This window comes from Hyperolius riggenbachi, unplaced genomic scaffold, assembly GCF_040937935.1.
Source record: "Hyperolius riggenbachi isolate aHypRig1 unplaced genomic scaffold, aHypRig1.pri scaffold_309, whole genome shotgun sequence".
NCBI lineage: Eukaryota > Metazoa > Chordata > Amphibia > Anura > Hyperoliidae > Hyperolius > Hyperolius riggenbachi.
Genome location: NW_027152520.1, coordinates 1 through 23,062, shown reverse-complemented (window position 1 = coordinate 23,062; position 23,062 = coordinate 1). Strand labels below are relative to the sequence as shown.

The following is a 23,062-nucleotide window of genomic DNA, read 5'->3' as shown; positions in this document are numbered from 1 at the left end:
TTTGCAATTTTAGCTCTTCTACCACTTTTAGCATAAAGAATATCCGACATGTATTTAAATAATATATTTTTATCATTAGGGTGTGGAAAGCCTCTGCTCAAAAAAATAAAAAGATTTATTTCCTTCACTACTTTCTACATTGGAGGGACCTCTAACTGGATTCTATACTGAATAACCCTATGACTATTTTTTCTATGCCAGGATCTAAATCATGTTTACCTTAAGGATATGTTGACAGTGGTCAGTTGAATTACACACGTTGTAATGACTGTGAACTGCAATGGAGACTGGCCATAGACTTAAATACAAAGCCTGCAGCTGCGAATTAGAATAACACGTTCCGTTACTGTGAACAGGCCTATAGAATTGTATAGGCGGTAAGTTGACATGGAGAATGATTCTGCAATGCCACTGACCACTGTGAAGAGGGTCTGAATCTTATAATGCTTTGGCACAAGATAATGTCTTTCACTTTTAAACATATGGAAACAAAGGACTGGATATGTTTCTTAAGATGGCATCCAAATGTGATAAGAACGCTCTACCTGTGGTAGCTTCTGTGGTTGTTGGGGCTTCAGTGTTGGCAGAGGTACAATCTTCACCAGGACAGTCAGAGAAAGGGGTGCTCTCAGACGTAGAACTGGTTGATCCTGACAATAAAGAGGTAAAACGTGATTCAGTTACTGAGAAAATGATTTAGAGCCACTCACTTTAATTTCACTCTCTTTTGCAGGAACTTATAAGATTTATTTTTTTAAACTGCATCATTGATTTTTTTTTTTTCAAAACAAAAAACAACCTTATTTTTTATTCATTCATATATTTTTACAATTAATATATTTTTCTAAAAAGACTAAAACATGTACACATTTGACTTTAATCTCCATGGCCACATTTTGCAATTTTAGCTCTTCTACCAAATTCAGCATACAGTATATTCCCCATGTATTTAAATAACATGTTTTTTATAATTAGGGTATATGAAAGCCTCTGCTCAATGAAATAAAAAAAATTCTTTCTTCACTACTTTTTATGCTGGAAGTACCTCTAACTGGATTCTATACTGAATAACCCTATGACTCATTTTACTATGCCAGGATCTAATTCATTGTTACTTTGAGGATATGTTGACAGTGGTCAGTTGAATTACACACATTGTAATGACTGTGAACTGCAATGGAGACCGGCCATAGACTTAAATACAAAGCCTGCTGCATCGAATTAGAATAATGCATTCTGTTACTGTGAACAGGCCCATAGAATTGTATAGGCAGTGAGTTGACATGGAGCATTATTCTGCAACACCACTGACCACTGTGAAGAGGGTCTGAATCTTATAATGCTTTGCCACAAGATAATGTCTGTCACTTTCAAACATATGTAGACAGAGGACTGGATATGTTTCTTGAGATGGCTTCCATACATAATAAGAACACTCTACCTGTGGTAGCTTCTGTGGTTCTTGGGGCTTCTGTGCTGACAGATGTACAATCTTCACCAGGGCAGTTAGAGAAAGGGGTGCTCTCAGACGTAGAACTGGTTGATCCTGACAATAAAGAGGTAAAATGTGATTAGGTTGCTGAGAAAACATTTTAGAGCCACTCACTTCAATTTCCCTCTTTTTTGCAGGAACTTATAAGAGGTTTTATTTTTTTTAAACTGAATCCTTGATTGTTTTTCTGTATCGGAAAAAAAACATTGTTTTTTTTTTATTCATTTGTTAATTTTTAAAATTCATATATTTTACTAAAAAGACTGGAAATGTACACATTTGACTTTAATCTCCATGGCCACATTTTGCAATTTTAGCTCTTCTACCACTTTTAGCATAAAGAATATCCGACATGTATTTAAATAATATATTTTTATCATTAGGGTGTGGAAAGCCTCTGCTCAATAAAATAAAAAGATTTATTTCCTTCACTACTTTCTACATTGGAGGGACATCTAACTGGATTCTATACTGAATAACCCTATGACTATTTTTTCTATGCCAGGATCTAAATCATGTTTACCTTAAGGATATGTTGACAGTGGTCAGTTGAATTACACACGTTGTAATGACTGTGAACTGCAATGGTGACCGGCCATAGACTTAAATACAAAGCCTGCAGCTGCGAATTAGAATAACACGTTCCGTTACTGTGAACAGGCCTATAGAATTGTATAGGCGGTAAGTTGACATGGAGAATGATTCTGCAATGCCACTGACCACTGTGAAGAGGGTCTGAATCTTATAATGCTTTGGCACAAGGTAATGTCTTTCACTTTTAAACATATGGAAACAAAGGACTGGATATGTTTCTTAAGATGGCATCCAAATGTGATAAGAACGCTCTACCTGTGGTAGCTTCTGTGGTTGTTGGGGCTTCAGTGCTGGCAGAGGTACAATCTTCACCAGGACAGTCAGAGAAAGGGGTGCTCTCAGACGTAGAACTGGTTGATCCTGACAATAAAGAGGTAAAACGTGATTAAGTTACTGAGAAAATGATTTAGAGCCACTCACTTTAATTTCACTCTCTTTTGCAGGAACTTATAAGATTTATTTTTTTAAACTGCATCATTGATTTTTTTTTTCAAAACAAAAAACAACCTTATTTTTTATTCATTCATATATTTTTACAATTAATATATTTTACTAAAAAGACTAAAAAATGTACACATTTGACTTTAATCTCCATGGCCACATTTTGCAATTTTAGCTCTTCTACCAAATTCAGCATACAGTATATTCCCCATGTATTTAAATAACATGTTTTTTATAATTAGGGTATATGAAAGCCTCTGCTCAATGAAATAAAAACAATTCTTTCTTCACTACTTTTTACGCTGGAAGTACCTCTAACTGGATTCTATACTGAATAATCCAATGACTCATTTTACTATGCCAGGATCTAATTCATTGTTACTTTGAGGATATGTTGACAGTGGTCAGTTGAATTACACACACATTGTAATGACTGTGAACTGCAATGGAGACCGGCCATAGACTTAAATACAAAGACTGCTGCAGCGAATTAGAATTACGCATTCTGTTACTGTGAACAGGCCCATAGAATTGTATAGGCAGTGAGTTGACGTGGAGAATTATTCTGCAACACCACTGACCACTGTGAAGAGGGTCTGAATCTTATAATGCTTTGCCACAAGATAATGTCTGTCACTTTCAAACATATGTAGACAGAGGACTGGATATGTTTCTTGAGATGGCTTCCATACATAATAAGAACACTCTACCTGTGGTAGCTTCTGTGGTTCTTGGGGCATCAGTGCTGACAGATGTACAGTCTTCACCAGGACAATTAGAGAAAGGGGTGCTCTCAGATGTAGAACTGGTTGATACTGACAATAAAAGAGGTAAAATGTGATTAGGTTGCTGAGAAATTTTTTTAGAGCTACACACCTCAAATAAATGTCATTATATACTGAGGAATAAACATATAAGATGACTTTTCCTCCAAAGCATTTTCACTTTCCATGCTCTCACATTAAACATTTCTCTTCTAATGTAATATAGCTTGTAATCCATAGCTCGGTTGTTGTGGTCAAAGCATAGATCGTTTTCTATATTAATTCCTTGACACCTCTTACAAGTTAAGGTGGCCATACATGACTTAATGTTTGTTTTTTCAATCAGAAAAATTGGATAGATTTTTCCAATTTATCAAAATAATTTAAAAAAACGAACCAAAATATGATAGATGTATATTCAATTTCTTCAAAAAAATTTAAAAACCATTTGAATACAAATTTCTTTCTTCATATTGTCTATCCAGATACGAATAACTGAATATGTTTCTTGAGATGGCTTTCATACATAATAAGAACACTCTACCTGTGGTAGCTTCTGTGGTTCTTGGGGCTTCTGTGCTGACAGATGTACAATCTTCACCAGGGCAGTTAGAGAAAGGGGTGCTCTCAGACGTAGAACTGGTTGATCCTGACAATAAAGAGGTAAAATGTGATTAGGTTGCTGAGAAAACATTTTAGAGCCACTCACTTCAATTTCCCTCTTTTTTGCAGGAACTTATAAGAGTTTTTATTTTTTTTAAACTGAATCCTTGATTGTTTTTCTGTATCGTAAAAAAAACATTGTTTTTTTTTATTCATTTGTTAATTTTTAAAATTCATATATTTTACTAAAAAGACTGGAAATGTACACATTTGACTTTAATCTCCATGGCCACATTTTGCAATTTTAGCTCCTCTACCACTTTTAGCATAAAGAATATCCGACATGTATTTAAATAATATATTTTTATCATTAGGGTGTGGAAAGCCTCTGCTCAATAAAATAAAAAGATTTATTTCCTTCACTACTTTCTACATTGGAGGGACCTCTAACTGGATTCTATACTGAATAACCCTATGACTATTTTTTCTATGCCAGGATCTAAATCATGTTTACCTTAAGGATATGTTGACAGTGGTCAGTTGAATTACACACGTTGTAATGACTGTGAACTGCAATGGAGACTGGCCATAGACTTAAATACAAAGCCTGCAGCTGCGAATTAGAATAACACGTTCCGTTACTGTGAACAGGCCTATAGAATTGTATAGGCGGTAAGTTGACATGGAGAATGATTCTGCAATGCCACTGACCACTGTGAAGAGGGTCTGAATCTTATAATGCTTTGGCACAAGATAATGTCTTTCACTTTTAAACATATGGAAACAAAGGACTGGATATGTTTCTTAAGATGGCATCCAAATGTGATAAGAACGCTCTACCTGTGGTAGCTTCTGTGGTTGTTGGGGCTTCAGTGGTGGCAGAGGTACAATCTTCACCAGGACAGTCAGAGAAAGGGGTGCTCTCAGACGTAGAACTGGTTGATCCTGACAATAAAGAGGTAAAACGTGATTAAGTTACTGAGAAAATGATTTAGAGCCACTCACTTTAATTTCACTCTCTTTTGCAGGAACTTATAAGATTTATTTTTTTAAACTGCATCATTGATTTTTTTTTTCAAAACAAAAAACAACCTTATTTTTTATTCATTCATATATTTTTACAATTAATATATTTTACTAAAAAGACTAAAACATGTACACATTTGACTTTAATCTCCATGGCCACATTTTGCAATTTTAGCTCTTCTACCAAATTCAGCATACAGTATATTCCCCATGTATTTAAATAACATGTTTTTTATAATTAGGGTATATGAAAGCCTCTGCTCAATGAAATAAAAAAAATTCTTTCTTCACTACTTTTTATGCTGGAAGTACCTCTAACTGGATTCTATACTGAATAACCCTATGACTCATTTTACTATGCCAGGATCTAATTCATTGTTACTTTGAGGATATGTTGACAGTGGTCAGTTGAATTACACACACATTGTAATGACTGTGAACTGCAATGGAGACCGGCCATAGACTTAAATACAAAGCCTGCTGCAGCGAATTAGAATAACGCATTCTGTTACTGTGAACAGGCCCATAGAATTGTATAGGCAGTAAGTTGACATGGAGAATTATTCTGCAACACCACTGACCACTGTGAAGAGGGTCTGCATCTTATAATGCTTTGCCACAAGATAATGTCTGTCACTTTCAAACATATGTAGACAGAGGACTGGATATGTTTCTTGAGATGGCTTCCATACATAATAAGAACACTCTACCTGTGGTAGCTTCTGTGGTTCTTGGGGCATCAGTGCTGACAGATGTACAGTCTTCACCAGGACAATTAGAGAAAGGGGTGCTCTCAGATGTAGAACTGGTTGATACTGACAATAAAAGAGGTAAAATGTGATTAGGTTGCTGAGAAATTTTTTTAGAGCTACACACCTCAAATAAATGTCATTATATACTGAGGAATAAACATATAAGATGACTTTTCCTCCAAAGCATTTTCACTTTCCATGCTCTCACATTAAACATTTCTCTTCTAATGTAATATAGCTTGTAATCCATAGCTCGGTTGTTGTGGTCAAAGCATAGATCGTTTTCTATATTAATTCCTTGACACCTCTTACAAGTTAAGGTGGCCATACATGACTTAATGTTTGTTTTTTCAATCAGAAAAATTGGATAGATTTTTCCAATGTATCAAAATAATTTAAAAAACGAACCAAAATATGATAGATGTATAATCAATTTCTTCAAGAAATTTTAAAAACCATTTGAATACAAATTTCTTTCTTCATATTGTCTATCCAGATACGAATAAGTGAATATGTTTCTTGAGATGGCTTTCATACATAATAAGAACACTCTACCTGTGGTAGCTTCTGTGGTTCTTGGGGCGTCAGTGCTAACAGATGTACAATCTTCACCAGGACAGTTAGAGAAAGGGGTGCTCTCAGACATAGAAGTGGTTGATCCTGACAGTAAAGAGGTAAAATGTGATTAGGTTGCTGAGAAAACATTTTAGAGCCACTCACTTCCATTTCCCTCTTTTTTGCAGGAACTTATAAGATTGTTTTTTTTTTTTAAACTGAATCCGTGATTGTTTTTCTGTATCGGAAAAAAAATATTGTTCTTTTTTATTCATTTGTTTATTTTTAAAATTCATATATTTTACTAAAAAGACTGGAAAATGTATACATTTGACTTTAAAGAGCATCTGTATTGTTAAAATCGCACAAAAGTAAACATACCAGTGTGTTATGGGACATCTCCTATTACCTTCTGTCACAATTTCGCCGCTCCCCGCCGCATTAAAAGTAGTCAAAAACAGTTTTAAAAAGTTTGTTTATAAACAAACAAAATGGCAACCAAAACAGGAAGTAGATTGATGTACAATATGTCCACACATAGAAAATACATCCATACACAAGCAGGCTGTATACAGCTTTCCTTTTGAATCTCAAAAGATCATTTGTGTGTTTACCTTCTGTCCCCTTCTTCTCTCATGCACTGAACATTACAGGCTTCCTGCAGACAGCTCTGCCTGTGCCTGTGTTTGTAATTCCTCAGTATGTGTCAGCCAGCTACTTTCACAGCCTAAAGCCTCTTGCACACTGCAAGCAAATCAGATTCAGATTCCGCTTTTTAATCAGTTTTTACCTCCGATTCAGATTCCGATTTGCAGTGTGCAAGGAGCAAACTGCAAATCTAAATCTGAATCGGAAGTAAAAACAGATTAAAAAGCGGAATCTGAATCTGAATTGCTTGCAGTGTGCAAGAGGCCAAACAGAGGAGGATTTTTATCCAGCTCTCTTCTATCACTGATAAGATAGCAGAGAAGCTGCTGGCTTATGTAAATAAAACACACACTGGAGTGTGCATAGAGGAACAGACCAGCATGGAAGAGTTGGCAGCCTTCCAGACACAGGCCGACAAGTCTGACAGGGGAAAGATACATTGATTTATTACAGAGACCGTGATAGTACAAAGTGCTGCAGTGAGCCAGAACAGATTAGAATAGGTTTAGGAACTTGTAGGATGGTAGAAAAAACATTGTAATTTTTGTTACAGAGTCACTTTAATCTCCATGGCCACATTTTGCAATTTTAGCTCTTCTACCACCTTTAGCATAAAGAATATCCCCCATGTATTTAAATGATATATTTTTATCATTAGGGTGTGGAAAGCCTCCGCTCAATAAAATAAATAGATTTCTTTCCTTCACTACTTTCTACATTGGAGGGACCTCTAACTGGATTCTTTACTGAATATCCCTATGACTATTTTTCTATGTCAGGATCTAATTCATTTTTACCTTAAGGATATGTTGACAGTGGTCAGTTGAATTACACACACATTGTAATGACTGTGAACTGAAATGGAGACTGGCCATAGACTTAAATACAAAGCCTGCAGCTGCGATTTAAAATAACGCGTTTTGTTACTGTGAACAGGCCCATAGAATTGTATAGGCAGTAAGTTGACATGGAGAATGATTCTGCAATGCCACTGACCACTGTGAAGAGGGTCTAAATCTTATAATGCTTTGGCACAAGGTAATGTCTTTCACTTTTAAACATATGGAGACAAAGGACTGGATATGTTTCTTAAGATGGCATCCAAATGTGATAAGAACGCTCTACCTGTGGTAGCTTCTGTGGTTGTTGGGGCTTCAGTGCTGGCAGAGGTACAATCTTCACCAGGACAGTCAGAGAAAGGGGTGCTCTCAGACGTAGAACTGGTTGATCCTGACAATAAAGAGGTAAAACGTGATTAGGTTACTGAGAAAACGATTTAGAGCCACTCACTTTAATTTCCCTCTCTTTTGCAGGAACTTATAAGATTTATTTTTTTAAACTGCATCATCGATTTTTTTTCTAGATCAAAAAAACAACCTTATTTTGTATTCATTCATTTATTTTTACAATTAATATCTTTTACTAAAAAGACTGGAAAATGTACACATTTGAGTCTAATCTCCATGGCCACATTTTGCAATTTTAGCTCTTCTACCAAATTTAGCATACAGTATATTCCTCATGTATTTAAATAACATATTTTATATCATTAGGGTACATGAAACCTTTTGCTCAATAAAATAAAAAAAATTCTTTCCTTCACTACTTTTTACACTGGAGGTACCTCTAACTGGATTCTATACTGAATAACGCTATGACTCATTTTACTATAACAGGATCTAATTCATTGTTACTTTGAGGATATGTTGACAGTGGTCAGTTGAATTACACACGTTGTAATGACTGTGAACTGCAATGGAGACCGGCCATAGTTTTAAATACAAAGCCTGCAGCAGCGAATTAGAATAACGCGTTCTGTTACTGTGAACAGGCCCATAGAATTGTATAGGCAGTGAGTTGACATGTAGAATTATTCTGCAACACCACTGACCACTGTGAAGAGGGTCTGAATCTTATAATGCTTTGTCACAAGGCAATGTCTGTCACTTTCAAACATATGTAGACTGAGGACTGGATATGTTTCTTGAGATGGCTTCCATACATAATAAGAACACTCTACCTGTGGTAGCATCTGTGATTCTTGGGGCATCATTGCTGACAGATGTACAGTCTTCACCAGGACAGTTAGAGAAAGGGGTGCTCTCAGATGTAGAACTGGTTGATACTGACAATAAAAGAGGTAAAATGTGATTAGGTTGCTGAGAAAATATTTTAGAGCCACACACCTCAAATAAATTTCATTATATACTGAGGAATAAACATATAAGATGACTTTTCCTCCAAAGCATTTTCACTTTCCATGCTCTCACATTAAACATTTCTCTTCTAATGTAATATAGCTTGTAATCCATAGCTCGGTTGTTGTGGTCAAAGCATAGATCGTTTTCTATCTTAACCACTTGAGGACCGCCCCCAGCCGATGGGCGGCGGCAAAGTCCGGGCCCAAACGACCGCAATACGCCCATCGGCGGGGGCGGCTGCGGGAGTGGCTATGCGGCGATCGCGTCATTCGTGATGCGATCAGCCGCCGGGGACTCGCTCCGCCCACCGCTCGTAGTAACCCGCCGGCCGTTCGGAAGCGCCGGCGGGTTACTAGCACCCGGATCGCCGCTGCACGTATGTATGATAGGCTTTGTAATGTATACAAAGCCCATTATACTGGCTGCCTCCTGCCCTGGTGGTCCCAGTGTCCGAGGGACCACCAGGGCAGGCTGCAGCCACCCTAGTCTGCACCCAAGCACACTGATTTCCCCCCCCATGCCCCCTGATCGCCCACAGCACCCCTCAGACCCCCCCCCTGCCCACCCCCCAGACCACTGTTTGCACCCAGTCACCCCCCTAATCACCCATCAATCACTCCCTGTCACTATCTGTCAACGCTATTTTTTTTTATCCCCCCCCTGCCCACTGCCCCCTCCTGATCACCCCCCCACCCCTCAGATTCTCCCCAGACACCCCCCCCCCCGTGTACTGTATGCATCTATCCCCCCTGCTCACCTGTCAATCACCTGTCAACCACCTGTCAATCACCCGTCAATCACCCGTCAATCACCCCCTGTCACTGCTACCCATCAATCAGCCCCTAACCTGCTACTTGCGGGCAATCTGATCACCCACCCACACCAATAGATCGCCCGCAGATCCGACATCAGATCACCTCCCAAGCGCAGTGTTTACATCTCTTCTCTCCTCTAAACACCCACTAATTACCCATCAATCACCCATCAATCACCCCCTATCACCACCTGTCACTGTTACCCATCAGATTAGACCCTAATCTACCCCTTGCAGGCACCCAATCACCCGCCCACACGCTCAGATTGCCCTCAGACCCCCCTTATGAATTCGCCAGTGCAATATTTACATCTGTTATTTCCTGCAATAACCCACTGATCACCTGTCAATCACCTATCAATCACCCCCTGTCACTGCCACCCATCAATCACCCCCTGTCACTGCCACCAATCAATCAGCCCCTAACCTGCCCCTTGCGGGCAATCTGATCACCCACCCACACCAATAGATCGCCGGCAGATCCGACATCAGACCACCTCCCAAGTGCAGTGTATACATCTCTTCTCTCCTCTAAACACCCACTAATTACCCATCAATCACCCCCTATCACCACCTGTCACTGTTACCCATCAGATTAGACCCTAATCTGCCCCTTGCGGGCACCCAATCACCCGCCCACACGCTCAGATTGCCCTCAGACCCCCCTTATCAATTCGCCAGTGCAATATTTACATCTGTTATTCCCTGTAATAACCCACTGATCACCTGTCAATCACCTATCAATCACCCCCTGTCACTGCCACCCATCAATCACCCCCTGTCACTGCCACCCATCAATCAGCCCCTAACCTGCCCCTTGCGGGTAATCTGATCACCCACCTACACCAATAGATCGCCCGCAGATCCGACATCAGATCACCTCCCAAGTGCAGTGTTTACATCTCTTCTCTCCTCTAAACACCCACTAATTACCCATCAATCACCCCCTATCACCACCTGTCACTGTTACCCATCAGATTAGACCCTAATCTGCCCCTTGCGGGCACCCAATCACCCGCCCACACGCTCAGATTGCCCTCAGACCCCCCCTTATCAATTCGCCAGCGCAATATTTACATCTGTAATTCCCTGTAATAACCCACTGATCACCTGTCAATCACCTATCAATCACCCCCTGTCACTGCCACCCATCAATCACCCCCTGTCACTGCCACCCATCAATCAGCCCCTAACCTGCCCCTTGCGGGCAATCTGATCACCCACCCACATCAATAGATCGCCCGCGGATCCGACATCAGATCACCTCCCAAGTGCAGTGTTTACATCTCTTCTCTCCTCTAAACACCCACTAATTACCCATCAATCACCCCCTATCACCACCTGTCACGGTTACCCCTCAGATTAGACCCTAATCTGCCCCTTGCGGGCACCCAATCACCCGCCCACACCTCAGAACGTCCTCAGACCCCAGCCCTGATCACCTCGCTAGTGCATTGCTTGCATCTATTTCCCCCCTCTAATCACACCTTGAGACACCCATCAATCACCTCCTGTCACCCCCTAGCACACCTACCCATCAGATCAGGCCCTAATTTGCCCCGTGTGGGCTCCTGATCACTCGGCCAAACCCTCAGATCCCCCTCAGACCCCCTTCCGATCACCTCCCCAGTGCATTGATTGCATCTATTTTCCCCTCTAACCGCCCCCTGAGACACCCATCAATCACCTCCTGTCACCCCCGTAGCACTCCTATCCATCAGATCAGGCCCAAAACATCCTGTCATCTAAGAGGCCACCCTGCTTATGACCGGTTCCACAAAATTTGCCCCCTCATAGACCACCTGTCATCAAAATTTGCAGATGCTTATACCCCTGAACAGTCATTTTGAGAAATTTGGTTTCCAGACTACTCACAGTTTTGGGCCCGTAAAATGCCAGGGCAGTATAGGAACCCCACAAGTGACCCCATTTTAGAAAGAAGACACCCCAAGGTATTCTGTTAGGTGTATTATGAGTTCATAGAAGATTTTATTTTTTGTCAAAAGTTAGCGGAAATTGGATTTTTATTGTTTTTTTCACAAAGTGTCATTTTTCACTAACTCGTGACAAAAAATAAAATCTTCTATGAACTCACCATACCCCTAACGGAATACCTTGGGGTGTCTTCTTTCTAAAATGGGGTCACTTGTGGGGTTCCTATACTGCCCTGGCATTTTAGGGGCCATAAACCGTGAGGAGTAGTCTAGAAAACAAATGCCTCAAAATGACCTGTGAATAGGACGTTGGGCCCCTTAGCGCACCTAGGCTGCAAAAAAGTGTCACACATGTGGTATCGCCATACTCAGGAGAAGTAGTATAATGTGTTTTGTGGTGTATTTTTACACATACCCATGCTGGGTGGGAGAAATCTCTCTGTAAATGGACAATTGTGTGTAAAAAAAATCAAAAATGTGTCATTTACAGAGATATTTCTCCCACCCAGCATGGTTATATGTAAAAATACACCACAAAACACATTATACTACTTCTTCTGAGTACGGCGATACCACATGTGTGACACTTTTTTGCAGCCTAACTGTGCTAAGGGGCCCAAAGTCCAATGAGTACCTTTAGGATTTCACAGGTCATTTTGAGACATTTGGGTTCAAGACTACTCCTCACGGTTTAGGGCCCCTAAAATGCCAGGGCAGTATAGGAACCCCACAAGTGACCCCATTTTAGAAAGAAGACACCCCAAGGTATTCTGTTAGGTGTATGATGAGTTCATAGAAGATTTTATTTTTTGTCACAAGTTAGCGGAAATTGATATGTATTGTTTTTTTTTTTTCACAAAGTGTCATTTTCCGCTAACTTGTGACAAAAAAAAAAATCTTCTATGAACTCACCATACTCCTAACAGAATACCTTGGGGTGTCTTCTTTCTAAAATGGGGTCACTTGTGGGGTTCCTATACTGCCCTGGCATTTTAGGGGCTCTAAACCGTGAGCAGTAGTCTAGAATCCAAATGCCTCAAAATGACCTGTGAATAGGACGTTAGGCCCCTTAGCGCACCTAGGTTGCAAAAAAGTGTCACACATGTGGTATCGCCGTACTCAGAAGAAGTAGTATATTGTGTTTTGGGGTGTATTTTTACACATACCCATGCTGGGTGGGAGAAATCTCTCTGTAAATGGACAATTGTGTGTGAAAAAAATCAAACAATTGTCATTTACAGAGATATTTCTCCCACCCAGCATGGGTATGTGTAAAAATACACCCCAAAACACATTATACTACTTCTCCTGAGTACGGCGGTACCACATGTGTGGCACTTTTTTGCACCCTAAGTGCGCTAAGAGGCCCAAAGTCCAATGAGTACCTTTAGGATTTCACAGGTCATTTTGCGACATTTGGTTTCAAGACTACTCCTCACGGTTTAGGGCCCCTAAAATGCCAGGGCAGTATAGGAACCCCACAAATGACCCCATTTTAGAAAGAAGACACCCCAAGGTATTCCGTTAAGAGTATGGTGAGTTCATAGAAGATTTTATTTTTTGTCACAAGTTAGCGGAAAATGACACTTTGTGAAAAAAAAACAATTAAAATCAATTTCCGCTAACTTGTGACAAAAAAAAAAATCTTCTATGAACTCACCATCCTCCTAACGGAATACCTTGGGGTGTATTCTTTCTAAAATGGGGTAATTTGTGGGGTTCCTATACTGTCCTGGCATTTTAGGGGCCCTAAACCGTGAGGAGTAGTCTTGAAACGAAATTTCTCAAAATGACCTGTGAAATTCTAAAGGTACTCATTGAACTTTTGGCCCCTTAGCGCAGTTAGGGTGCAAAAAAGTGCCACACATGTGGTATCGCCGTACTCAGGAGAAGTAGTATAATGTGTTTTGGGGTGTATTTTTCCACATACCCATGCTGAGTGGGAGAAATATCTCTATAAATAGACAATTGTGTGTAAAAAAAATAAAACAATTGTCATTTACGGAGATATTTCTCCCACCCAGCATGGGTATGTGTAAAAATACACCCCAAAACACATTATACTACTTTTCCTGAGTACGGCAATACCACATGTGTGGCACTTTTTTGCAGCCTAACTGCGCTAAGGGGCCAAAAGCCTAATGAGCATCTTTAGGCTTTACAGGGGTGCTTACAATTAGGCACCCCCCAAAATGCCAGGACAGTGAACACACCCCACAAATGACCCCATTTTGGAAAGTAGACACTTCAAGGTATTCAGAGAGGAGCATAGTAAGTCCGTGGCAGATTTAATTTTTTTTTGTCGCAAGTTAGAAGAAATGGAAACTTTTTTTTTTCTTTTTTTTGTCAGAAAGTGTCATTTTCCGCTAACTTGTGACAAAAAATAAAATCTTCTATGAACTCACCATGCCTCTCACTGAATACTTTGGGATGTCTTCTTTCCAAAATGGGGTCATTTGGGGGGTATTTGTACTATCCTGGAATTTTAGCGCCTCATGAAACCTGACAGGTGCGCAGAAAAGTCAGAGATGCTTGAAAATGGGAAAATTCACTTTTGGCACCATAGTTTGTAAACGCTATAACTTTTACCCAATCCAATAAATATACACTGAATGGTTTTTTTTTATCAAAGACATGTAGCAGAATAACTTTCGCGCTCAAATGTATAGGAAATTTTACTTTATTTGAAAAATGTCAGCACAACAAGTTAAAAAAGTCATTTTTTTGCCAAAATTCATGTCTTTTTTGATGAATATAATAAAAACTAAAACTCGCAGCAGCAATCAAATAGCAGCAAAAGAAAGCTGTATTAGTGACAAGAAAAGGAGGTAAAATTCCTTTAGGTGGTAGGTTGTATGACCGAGCAATAAACCGTGAAAGCTGCAGTGGTCTGAATGGAGAAAAAGGCCCTGGTCCTTAATGGGCGAAAAGACTGTGGTCCTCAAGTGGTTAATTCCTTGACACCTCTTACAAGTTAAGGTGGCCATACATGACTTAATGTTTGTTTTTTCTATCAGAAAAATTGGATAGATTTTTCCAATTTATCAAAATAATTTAAAAAACGAACCAAATATGAGAGATGTATAATCAATTTCTTCAAGAAATTTTAAAAACCATTTGAATACAAATTTCTTTCTTCATATTGTCTATCCAGATACGAATAACTGAATATGTTTCTTGAGATGGCTTCCATACATAATAAGAACACTCTACCTGGGGTAGCTTCTGTGGTTCTTGCGGCTTCTGTGCTGACAGATGTACAATCTTCACCAGGGCAGTTAGAGAAAGGGGTGCTCTCAGACGTAGAACTGGTTGATCCTGACAGTAAAGAGGTAAAACGTGATTAGGTTGCTGAGAAAACGATTTAGAGCCACTCACTTCAATTTCCCTCTTTTTTGCAGGAGCTTATAAGATTGTTTATTTTTTTTTAAACTGAATCCATGATTGTTTTTCTGTATCAGAAAAAAATAATGTTCTTTTTTATTCATTTGTTTATTTTTAAAATTCATATATTTTACTAAAAAGACTGGAAATGTACACATTTGACTTTAATCACCATGGCCACATTTTGCTATTTTAGCTCTTCTACCACCTTTAGCATAAAGAACATCCCCTAATATATTTGTATCACTAGGGTGTGGAAAGCCTCTGCTCAATAAAATAAATAGATTTCTTTCCTTCACTACTTTCCACATTGGAGGGACCTCTAACCGGATTCTATACTGAATAACCCTATGACTATTTTTTCTATGTCAGGATCTAATTTATTTTTACCTTGAGGATATGTTGACAGTTGTCAGTTGAATTACACACACGACTGTGAACTGCAATGGAGACTGGCCATATACTTAAATACAAAGCCTGCAGCTGCGAATTAAAATAACGCGTTCCGTTACTGTGAACAGGCATAGAGAATTGTATAGGCAGTAAGTTGACATGGAGAATGATTCTGCAATGCCACTGACCACTGTGAAGAGGGTCTGAATCTTATAATGCTTTGCCACAAGGTAATGTCTGTCACTTTTAAACATATGGAGACAAAGGACTGGATATGTTTCTTAAGATGGCATCCAAATGTGATAAGAACGCTCTACCTGTGGTAGCTTCTGTGGTTGTTGGGGCTTCAGTGCTGGCAGAGGTACAATCTTCACCAGGGCAGTTAGAGAAAGGGGTGCTCTCAGACGTAGAACTGGTTGATCCTGACAATAAAGAGGTAAAACGTGATTAGGTTACTGAGAAAACGATTTAGAGCCACTCACTTTAATCCCCCTCTCTTTTGCAGGAACTTATAAGATTTATTTTTTTAAACTGCATCATTAATTTTTTTTCTGGATCCAAAAAAAACAAACCTTATTTTTTATTCATTCATTTATTTTTACAATTAATATATTTTACTAAAAAGACTGGAAAATGTACACATTTGACTTTAATCTTCATGGCCACATTTTGCAATTTTAGCTCTTCTACCAAATTTAGCATACAGAATATTCCCCATGTATTTAAATAACATATTTTTTATCATTAGGGTATATGAAAGCCTCTGCTCAATAAAATAAAAAAAAATTCTTTCCTTCACTACTTTTTACACTGGAGGGACCTCTAACTGGATTCTATACTGAATAACCCTATGACTCATTTTACTATGCCAGGATCTAATTCATTGTTACCTTGAGGATATGTTGACAGTGGTCAGTTGAATTACACACACGTTGTAATGACTGTAAACTGCAATGGAGACTGGCCATAGACTTAAATACAAAGCCTGCAGCAGCACATTAGAATAACGCGTTCTGTTACTGTGAACAGGCCATAGAATTGTATAGGCAGTGAGTTGACATGGAGAATTATTCTGCAACACCACTGACCACTGTGAAGAATGTCTGAATCTTATAATGCTTTGCCACAAGGTAATGTCTGTCACTTTCAAACATATGTAGACAGAGGACTGGATATGTTTCTTGAGATGGCTTCCATACATAATAAGAACACTCTACCTGTGGTAGCTTCTGTGGTTGTTGGGGCATCAGTGCTGACAGATGTACAGTCTTCACCAGGACAGTCAGAGAAAGGGGTGCTCTCAGATGTAGAGCTGGTTGATACTGACAATAAAAGAGGTAAAATGTGATTAGGTTGCTGAGAAAATATTTTAGAGCCACACACCTCAAATAAATGTCATTATATACTGAGGAAGAAACATATAAGATGACTTTTCCTCCAAAGCATTTTCACTTTCCATACTCTCACATTAAGCATTTCTCTTCTAATGTAATATAGCTTGTAATCCATAACTTGGTTGTTGTGGTCAAAGCATAGATTGTTTTCTATATTAATTCCTTGACACCTCTTACAAGTTAAGGTGGCCATACACAACTTAATGTTTGTTTTTTCAATCAGAAAAATTGGATAGATTTTTCCAATTTATCAAAATAATTTAAAAAACGAACCAAAATATGATAAATGTATAATCAATTTCTTCAAGAAATTTTAAAAATCATTTGAATACAAATTTCTTTCTTCATATTGTCTATCCAGATACGAATAACTGAATATGTTTCTTGAGATGGCTGTCATTCTACTAATATAATAAATGGGAAAGTTCAGATGTTTGGATGTTTGGATGTTTGTTACTCGATCACGCAAAAATGGCTGAACGGATTTGAATAAAATTTGGCACACACATAGTACATTATCTGGAATAAAGTATAGGGTACTTTTTATTCCCATAACAAAAAGGGGGCGGAGACAAATACAAATTTCACTGGAAAATGTAAACTGCAGCTATTCTTACACTGTTAATGGTAGGGTTCTCAAACTTTGCACAGTTGGTCGTTGGGTGACTGGGATTAATATTCAGAAAGGTGGGTGGAGTCTATAAAAGCCAATCAAAATTAACCTATTCATTTTCAAGGGGAATAATTACATTGCTGCCATTCTAGCACTGGTAATGGCACAAGCCTCAAACCTGGTACAGTTGATCATTGGGTGACTAGGGTTCAATTTCTGAAAGGGGGTGGAGCCACAAACAGCCAATTAGATTTGTTTCATTTCAATGCAAATATTGATGCCAAACACTGCAAATATCACAAACTTGGTAATAGATTAATTGTGTGTTAGGCATAGATAAGGGTAAAGGCGCTCCACAAGACTATTGGTAAGCTGCTTCTCTTGCAAACACCTTTGCTGCTGTGACCAGGATAGATCCTTTTCACCTCAAAAATAGCCAGTCATGCAATATCACAGCGCCAGGGATTATGTTGATTACAGCCAGTCCAATCCACCTCCAGGGATAGCTTTTTCACATCTGCATTCCTCCTATGTGACTCAATGCACCAAACAGAGATGCAGAAAGAATGTTCCCTCAGTGGATATATCAACTTTTATTTCTCCATGCAAGGCACTTTCTGCATCTCTGTTTGGTGCATTGAGTCACATAGGAGGAATGCAGATGTGAAAAAGCTATCCCTGGAGGTGGATTGGACTGGCTGTAATCAACATAATCCCTGGCGCTGGGATATTGCATGACTGGCTAATTGTGTGTTAGGGTTAGAAAAGTAGGCACAGCCAACACCAGCCAAATACATAAGCGGGCAATGCCGGGTCATAAGTGGGCGGAGACAAATACAAATTTTACTGGGAAAATGTAAACAGCAGCCATCCTTACACTGTTAATGGTAGGGTTCTCAAACTTTGCACAGTTGGTTACTGGTTGACTGGGATTAATATTCAGAAAAGTGGGTGGAGTCTATAAAAGCCAATCAAAATTAACCTATTGATTTTCAAGGGGAATATTTACATTGCTGCCATTCTTGCACTGTTAATGGCACAAGCCTCAAACCTGGTACAGTTGATCATTGGGTGACTAGGGTTCCATTTCAGAAAGGGGGTGGAGCCACAAACAGCCAATTAGATTTGTTTCATTCAAATGCAAATTAGTGATGCCAAACACCGCAAAGCTCACAAACTTGGTAATTGATTAATTGTGCGTTAGGGTTAGAAAAGTGGGCACAGCCAACACCAGCCAAATACATAAGTGGGCAACGCTGGGTCATAAGTGGGCGGAGACAAATACAAATTTTACTGCAAAAATGTAAACAGCAGCCATTTTTACACTGTTAATGGTAGGGTTCTCAAACTTTCCACTGTTGGTTACTGGGTGACTGGGGTTAATATTCAGAAAAGTGGGTGGAGCCTACAAATGGCAATCAAAAATTACCTATTGATTTTTCAGGGGTATATTTACATTGCTGCCATTCTTGCACTGTTAATGGCACAAGCCTCAAACCTGGTACAGTTGATCATTAGAGTTGGGCCGAACGGTTCGCCTGCGATCGGTTCCATGCAAACTTCCGTGGTTCGCGTTCGCGTCCCGCAGGCGAACCTTTGCGGAAGTTCGGTTCGCCCCATAATGCACATGGAGGGTCAACTTTGACCCTCTACATCACAGTCAGCAGGCCCAGTGTAGCCAATTAGGCTACACTAGCCCCTGGAGCCCCACCCCCCTTATATAAGGCAGGCAGCGGCCGCCATTACGGTCACTCGTGTGCCTGCATTAGTGAGAGTAGGGCGAGCTGCTGCAGACTGTCTCTTATAGGGAAAGATTAGTTAGGCTTAGCTTGTTCCTGGCTGCATACCTGTTCTGTGAACCCACCACTGCATACCTGTACTGTGAACCCACCACTGCATACCTGTTCAGTGAACCCACCACTGCATACCTGTTCTGTGAACCCACCACTGCATACCTGTACTGTGAACCCACCACTGCATACCTGTTCAGTGAACCCACCACTGCATACCTGTTCAGTGAACCTGCCACTGCATACCTGTTCTGTGAACCCGCCACTGCATACCTGTTCTGTTCAGTGGACCCGCCACTGTATACCTGTTCTGTTCAGTGAACCCGCCACTGTATACCTGTTCAGTGAACCCGCCACTGCATACCTGTTCTGTTCAGTGAACCTGCCACTGCATACCTGTTCTGTGAACCCACCACTGTATACCTGTACTGTTCAGTGAACCCGCCACTGCATACCTGTTCTGTTCAGTGGACCCGCTACTGTATACCTGTTCTGTTCAGTGAACCCGCCACTGCATACCTGTTCTGTTCAGTGGACCCGCTACTGTATACCTGTTCTGTTCAGTGAACCCGCCACTGCATACCTGTTCTGTTCAGTGAACCTGCCACTGTATACCTGTTCTGTTCAGTGAACCCGCCACTGTATACCTGTTCAGTGAACCCGCCACTGCATACCTGTTGTGTTCAGTGAACCCGTCACTGTATACCTGTTCTGTTCAGTGAACCCACCACTGCATACCTGTTCTGTTCAGTGAACCCGCCACTGTATACCTGTTCAGTGAACCCGCCACTGCATACCTGTTGTGTTCAGTGAACCCGCCACTGTATACCTGTTCTGTTCAGTGAACCCGCCACTGCATACCTGTTGTGTTCAGTGAACCCGCCACTGTATACCTGTACTGTTCAGTGAACCCGCCACTGCATACCTGTTCTGTTCAGTGAACCTGCCACTGCATACCTGTTCTGTGAACCCGCCACTGTATACCTGTGCTGTTCAATGAACCCGCCACTGCATACCTGTTCTGTTCAGTGAACCTGCCACTGCATACCTGTTCTGTCAACCTGCCACTGTATACCTGTACTGTTCAGTGAACCCGCCACTGCATACCTGTTGTGTTCAGTGAACCTGCCACTGTATACCTGTTCTGTTCAGTGAACCCGCCACTGTATACCTGTTCAGTGAACCCGCCACTGCATACCTGTTGTGTTCAGTGAACCCGCTACTGTATACCTGTTCTGTTCAGTGAACCCGCCACTGTATACCTGTTCTGTTCAGTGGACCCGCTACTGTATACCTGTTCTGTTCAGTGAACCCGCCACGGCATACCTGTTGTGTTCAGTGAACCCGCCACTGTATACCTGTACTGTTCAGTGAACCCGCCACTGCATACCTGTTCTGTTCAGTGAACCCGCCACTGCATACCTGTTCTGTGAACCCGTCACTGTATACCTGTTCTGTTCAGTGAACCCACCGCATCAGTGCGCATACCTGTGCAGTTAAGTGAACCCACCTACCTACGTGAGTGCACGCAGTGTGATATACCACTCTGTGCATACCCGATATGGACAAAACAGGTAGAGGAAGAGGTAGTGCCAGAGCCAGAGGAAGGCCACCCGGCAGGTCTGCGCGAGGTCGTGTAAATGTAATTTCGTGTGGACCTGGCCCACAGTACAGTGCTCGGAAGAAGGCACGTCCCATCACCTCCCAAGGTTGTCAGGACGTGGTTGAGTATTTAGCGACACAGAACACCTCATCTTGCTCAGCCACCAGCGCTACTACTAGCACCACTTCCGCTGCATTTGACACTTCGCAAGAATTATTTAGTGTTGAAATCACTGATGCACAGCCATTGTTGTTACAGCCAGATGAATTTTCAACAGCTCATATGTCTGAGTTACGCGGCAACACTATGGATGTAACGTGTAAGGAGGATGAAGGACCTACTGATGGTGCATGTTTGGATTTCTCTGAGGCAAGCGAAGCTGGGCAGGATGATTACGATGATGACGATGATAGGGATCCTCTGTATGTTCCCAATAGAGGAGATGAAGAGGGGGACAGTTCAGAGGAGGAGTCAGAGAGTAGTAGGAGGAGAGAAGTTGCTGAAAGAAGCTGGGGCAGCGCTTCGTCAGAAACAGCTGGTGGCAGTGTCCGGCACCATGTATCGCCACCTATGTACAGCCAGCTAACTTGCCCTTCAGCATCAGCTGCTGAGGTCCCCATAATGCCCACATCCCAGGGTGGCTCAGCAGTGTGGACATTTTTTAATGTGTGTGCCTCAGATCGGACCAAAGCCATCTGTTCGCTCTGCCAACAAAAATTGAGCCGTGGAAAGGCCAACACTCACGTAGGGACAAGTGCCTTACGAAGGCACCTGGAGAAAAGGCACAAACAGCAATGGGATGGCCACCTGAGCAAAAGCAGCAGCAGCACACAAAAGAAAAGTCACCCTCCTTCTCCTCTTAATCCTTCAGGTGCATCATCTGCTTCTGCCGCTTTCTCCCTTCCACCTTCACAGGCACCCTCCTCCACTCCGCCTCTGCCCTTGAGCGCTTCCTGCTCCTCTGCCCACAGCAGCAGTCAGGTGTCCGTGAAGGAAATGTTTGAGCGGAAGAAGCCAATTTCGGCCAGTCATCCCCTTGCCCGGCGTCTGACAGCTGGCGTGGCGGAACTGTTAGCTCGCCAGCTGTTACCATACCGGCTGGTGGACTCTGAGGCCTTCCGTAAATTTGTGGCCATCGGAACACCGCAGTGGAAGATGCCAGGCCGCACTTATTTTTCGAGAAAGGCCATACCCCAACTGCACCGTGAAGTTGAGAGGCAAGTGGTGTCATCTCTTGCGAAGAGCGTTGGGTCAAGGGTACACCTGACCACGGATGCCTGGTCTGCCAAGCACGGGCAGGGCCGCTACATTACGTACACAGCCCATTGGGTCAACCTGGTGGTGAACGATGGCAAGCAGGGCGCAGCGGACCAAATTGTGACACCTCCACGGCTTGCAGGCAGGCCTCCTGCCACCTCCTCTCCTCCTGCTACATGCTCTTCGCTGTCCTCCTCCTCCTTGGCTGAGTGGCAGTTCTCCTCTCCAGCTACACAGCCCCAGCTCCGCAGGGCCTATGCTGCATGCCAGGTACGACGGTGTCACGCCATCTTAGACATGTCTTGTCTCAAAGCGGAGAGTCACACTGGAGCAGCTCTCCTGGCTGCTCTTAAGAAACAGGTGGATGAGTGGCTGACCCCGCACCACCTGGATATAGGCAACATGGTGTGCGACAACGGCAGCAATCTGCTTGCCGCTTTGCATATGGGGAAGCTGACACACATACCCTGCATGGCACATGTCATGAATCTAGTTGTTCAAAGATTTGTGGCAAAGTACCCTGGCTTAGCGGATGTCCTGAAGCAGGCCAGGAAGTTCTGTGGGCATTTGAGGCGGTCTTACACAGCCATGGCACGCTTTGCGGAAATTCAGCGGAAAAACAACATGCCGGTGAGACGCCTCATTTGCGATAGCCCGACTCGCTGGAATTCGACCCTGCTCATGTTCTCCCGCCTGCTAGAACAGAAGAAAGCCGTCACCCAGTACCTCTACAACTACAGTAGAATGAAACAGTCTGGGAAGATGGGGATGTTCTGGCCCGACAACTGGACACTGATGAAAAAT

General features: G+C 41.5%; 1 protein-coding gene across 1 annotated transcript in view; it reads right to left on the bottom strand.

The window, feature by feature from the left end:
• The window catches only part of LOC137543891 (mucin-22-like), a gene marked incomplete at both ends in the record, with an annotated part of 80,744 nt that extends 63,821 nt beyond the window's left edge, over positions 1-16,923 (bottom strand). Inside the window, 13 exons of the mRNA XM_068264962.1 lie at positions 546-650; positions 1,442-1,546; positions 2,342-2,446; positions 3,238-3,342; positions 3,836-3,940; positions 4,735-4,839; positions 5,631-5,735; positions 6,228-6,332; positions 8,001-8,105; positions 8,896-9,000; positions 15,038-15,142; positions 15,919-16,023; positions 16,819-16,923. Of these exons, the coding sequence (XP_068121063.1) occupies positions 546-650; positions 1,442-1,546; positions 2,342-2,446; positions 3,238-3,342; positions 3,836-3,940; positions 4,735-4,839; positions 5,631-5,735; positions 6,228-6,332; positions 8,001-8,105; positions 8,896-9,000; positions 15,038-15,142; positions 15,919-16,023; positions 16,819-16,923 (1,365 nt within the window). The remainder of the gene's footprint in view (positions 1-545; positions 651-1,441; positions 1,547-2,341; positions 2,447-3,237; positions 3,343-3,835; positions 3,941-4,734; positions 4,840-5,630; positions 5,736-6,227; positions 6,333-8,000; positions 8,106-8,895; positions 9,001-15,037; positions 15,143-15,918; positions 16,024-16,818) is intronic.
• Positions 16,924-23,062: the final 6,139 nt, after the last annotated feature.